General features: G+C 57.8%; 1 protein-coding gene across 10 annotated transcripts in view; it reads left to right on the forward strand.

Annotated features, from left to right (window-relative positions):
- NCOR2 (nuclear receptor corepressor 2) overlaps positions 1–2,882 on the forward strand; it is a 203,274-nt gene extending 200,392 nt beyond the window's left edge. For 9 of the 10 annotated variants that reach the window (XM_026859568.1, XM_026859572.1, XM_026859573.1 and 6 more), the window contains 2 exons: positions 1,394–1,573; positions 1,692–2,882. In XM_026859568.1, the coding sequence (XP_026715369.1) occupies positions 1,394–1,573; positions 1,692–1,867 (356 nt within the window). In that variant the 3' untranslated portion in view covers positions 1,868–2,882. The remainder of the gene's footprint in view (positions 1–1,393; positions 1,574–1,691) is intronic. The other variant, XM_026859570.1, reaches the window with a different exon arrangement.
- The last annotated feature ends 117 nt before the right edge of the window (positions 2,883–2,999 follow it).

Consider the following 2,999-nt stretch of genomic DNA (forward strand, 5'->3'; position numbering starts at 1 on the left):
CTTTTTTTTTTTTTTTTTTTTTATTTTATTACACAATGGAAAGGTTTGGGGGAGGGAAGGGAAAAACCCACACCAAAAAACCTAAACACTGAGACCATAAACTTAAATAGCCACCCAAACTATCTGTAAACCCGCTCCCAAAATAGAGGAAGGAGCTGAGAAGAGCCGGTGCAGGGGGACATGGGGCAGGGTGGCCTTTCCCTCCCCACCCTGGGTTTGGGTGGTGTTGGGGCAGGCTGCAGCCTGGGATAGAGCGTTGGATGGGACCTGGGGATGCCTGGAGCAAGAGGGAAAGCTTAAGGGAACTCAAGTGATAGATGGGGGACGACTTCAGAGAGCAGGGCAGGGGGTGAGCTGCCCCAGGGGCCCCGGCAGGGCTTGCAAAGCCAGCTGGGTGCTGCGGCAGGGTCTGCCCGGCTTCGGGGCAGGCTTGAGCGGAGCTGGGAGGGTTGTTCTGCAGAGCTCCAATAAGGAAGAGAGGAGGGGGAACCACGGGTGGATGGTGGGGAGAGCATTTGTCCCCCACACGCCTGCGAAGGGCAGATTGCCTCTTGCAAGTGCCCTGCTCAGAGCACGGCAGCCAGTGCCGGGGGTTGTCCTTGGCAGTCTGGGCACGGAGCCCCTGCAGCTGAAGAGCAGGGTCCTGGGGGCACACACGCACCTTCCTCGGGGTCAGCTCAGACCAGGTGCTCTTCAGCTTGTTGCAGAAAAGCTTTTCTAGCTCCTGCATGAAACCAGAAGCTTCTTCCAGCCACGCTTCCCCACGCCTGGCGGAGGCTGCCCGGGCAGGCGAGGGTGGGATGCAGAGCTCATCCATCCCTCCCCTTATGGGAGCTCCCCCTGGTTTAGTGGGGCTCACCGACCCAGCTGAGGCTGTTTTGGCTTTAAAGCTTTAAAAAACTGGCTAAACATCACCAGGGATTCTGCTGCAAGAACAGATTAAAGACCATCCTGGCCACGTAGACCACGGGGAATGTGCTCTGGGCCCCGGCACCCACATAGCTCCCGGGGGGTCCGAGCCAACCGGAGCTCCCGTGCCATGACCTGCGTTTGGGGGCTGAGCCACGAGCCGGCTCGGGAGCGGATCCTGCAGAGAAACAGCCCGGCCAGAGCCATGGAGCTGCCTCTGCCCCGGATCCGCTCCGCGGGAGGTTCGGAGCATCGACCCCCAAAGCGGAGAGAGGTGCCGGAGGGGACAGAAACCTCCTCGAGCCTCTTGCCCCATCCCCTTCGCCCTTCCCCACCATGCCAGCAGCCCCGGGGTGACCTTTTCTCCTGCCATGAGCTATTTTTGCAAGCTCTTACAGGGGGAGCGCTGGGTACCCGCACCCCTTCCCCCACCCCTCGAGCTGTCGCGACGAGCCGTGTGACGAGCGGGCGCTTCTCTTCGCAGGAGGAGGGGGGAAGCCAAAGATCGCTGCCAGACCCAACAGCCGCAAGGCCAAGTCCCCGGCGCCAGGTCTGTCCTCGGGCGAGCGGCCGCCCTCCGTCTCCTCGGTGCACTCGGAGGGGGACTGCAACCGCAGGACGCCCCTCACCAACCGCGTCTGGGAGGACAGGCCGTCGTCCGCAGGTAGGGCTGGGGGGACGTGTCCCCAGGCGCCCGTGTCGCCTTCTCAGGGGGTTTACAGGGGGGCAGCCACCCCCTTGGCATTGACTCTCTTTTTTTTTTTCCCCTCCTCCCCATGCAGGTTCGACGCCGTTCCCCTACAACCCGCTCACCATGCGGCTCCCCAGCGGGGTGGTGACGGCAGCCCCCGCCGCCCCGCTGCCGCAGGGGACCCCCGGCAGCCAGCACCACGCCTGGGACGAGGAGCCCAAGCCCCTGCTCTGCTCCCAGTACGAAACCCTTTCGGACAGTGAATGAAGCGAGCCAGGGGCAGGGAGACGGCGACCAAACCCAGGGCACGGGGAGCGAGTGGGACACCCGGGGCGAGCGCCCACTGCCCCGGCCCCGCCGGCTCTCACGAGCAAAGATGCAGGAGCAGAGCTATTTTATTTTTTTCCTTGTTTTTTTTCTCCTTCCCCTCCCAACCAGCCAATCTGGGGGAACGTTGGGGGGGTTTTTTTAATTTTTTGTTTGGGTTTTTTTTTCCTTCTCAACATCTGGAAATTTCTGCATCCTCTTCGGTTTGAAAAAAAGAAAAGAAAAAAGCCTTAACGAGACAAAACCCAAGGGAACCCATCTTCGATCTTGGCAGCCTTGCTGGGCAGTGACCCCCACGCTCGAGAGGGACTGTGAGCGGCCGCGCGCTCGGACTCTCCGCCGGCGCGCTCCCGTGGAGTTGAGTGAGGGGCCGTGGGATGCTCCTCCCGCATCCCGGCCGTGGGGTTGTGCCGCAGAAATGTAAAACCTTGAGCGGGTTAATGAAAAGAAAAAAAAAAATGTTTAAGAAGTGAAATAGGATGGAACACCCCGGTTTGATTCGCCTCAGCTGATCTGAGGGCTGGCTGCCTGTCATACCCACGTCACAAGATGTATCAGCCCCGCAGCAGTCTCAGACGTGGCTGGGATGAGTGGGCAGGGGAGGGAGAGAAGAGCTGTTTCTTAAAAAAAACAAACAAATCCTGGTCCCTTAGGTGGAAGCAATCCTGGGCTTAAATCAGAGCGGGCAGGGTTGTCCCCGGGCTGGCTTGTGCGCTGCCCACGGAGGGGCTCGGTTGCTTTAAGTGCATTGTTTTCTGAATGGTGAGAAAAGGCAATTGTAAATTGTATTGGTCTACAGGGTATATTTTTGATACCTTCAGTGAATTATGTCAATATTTTACGCAAGGAAGGACTTAAACAAAACACAGTATTACATGCTGTAAAAGAGGTTCTGTTCTTACATGCAGGCTTTGATGCGTTTGTCCATTGTATGGAAGGGTTTTAAAAAAAAAAAGGTAACAAAGATCCATCAGAGTTATCTGTAAGTCAGGAGAATGTATGAACTTAGTGTAAAACAAAAACAAAAAATATCTTGCCGTGGTTGCAGGGCCCCCACCCCGTTACACACACC

This window comes from Athene cunicularia (genome assembly GCF_003259725.1).
Source record: "Athene cunicularia isolate RWA chromosome 15 unlocalized genomic scaffold, athCun1 chr15_part1, whole genome shotgun sequence".
In the NCBI taxonomy this organism is placed as follows: Eukaryota; Metazoa; Chordata; class Aves; order Strigiformes; family Strigidae; genus Athene; species Athene cunicularia.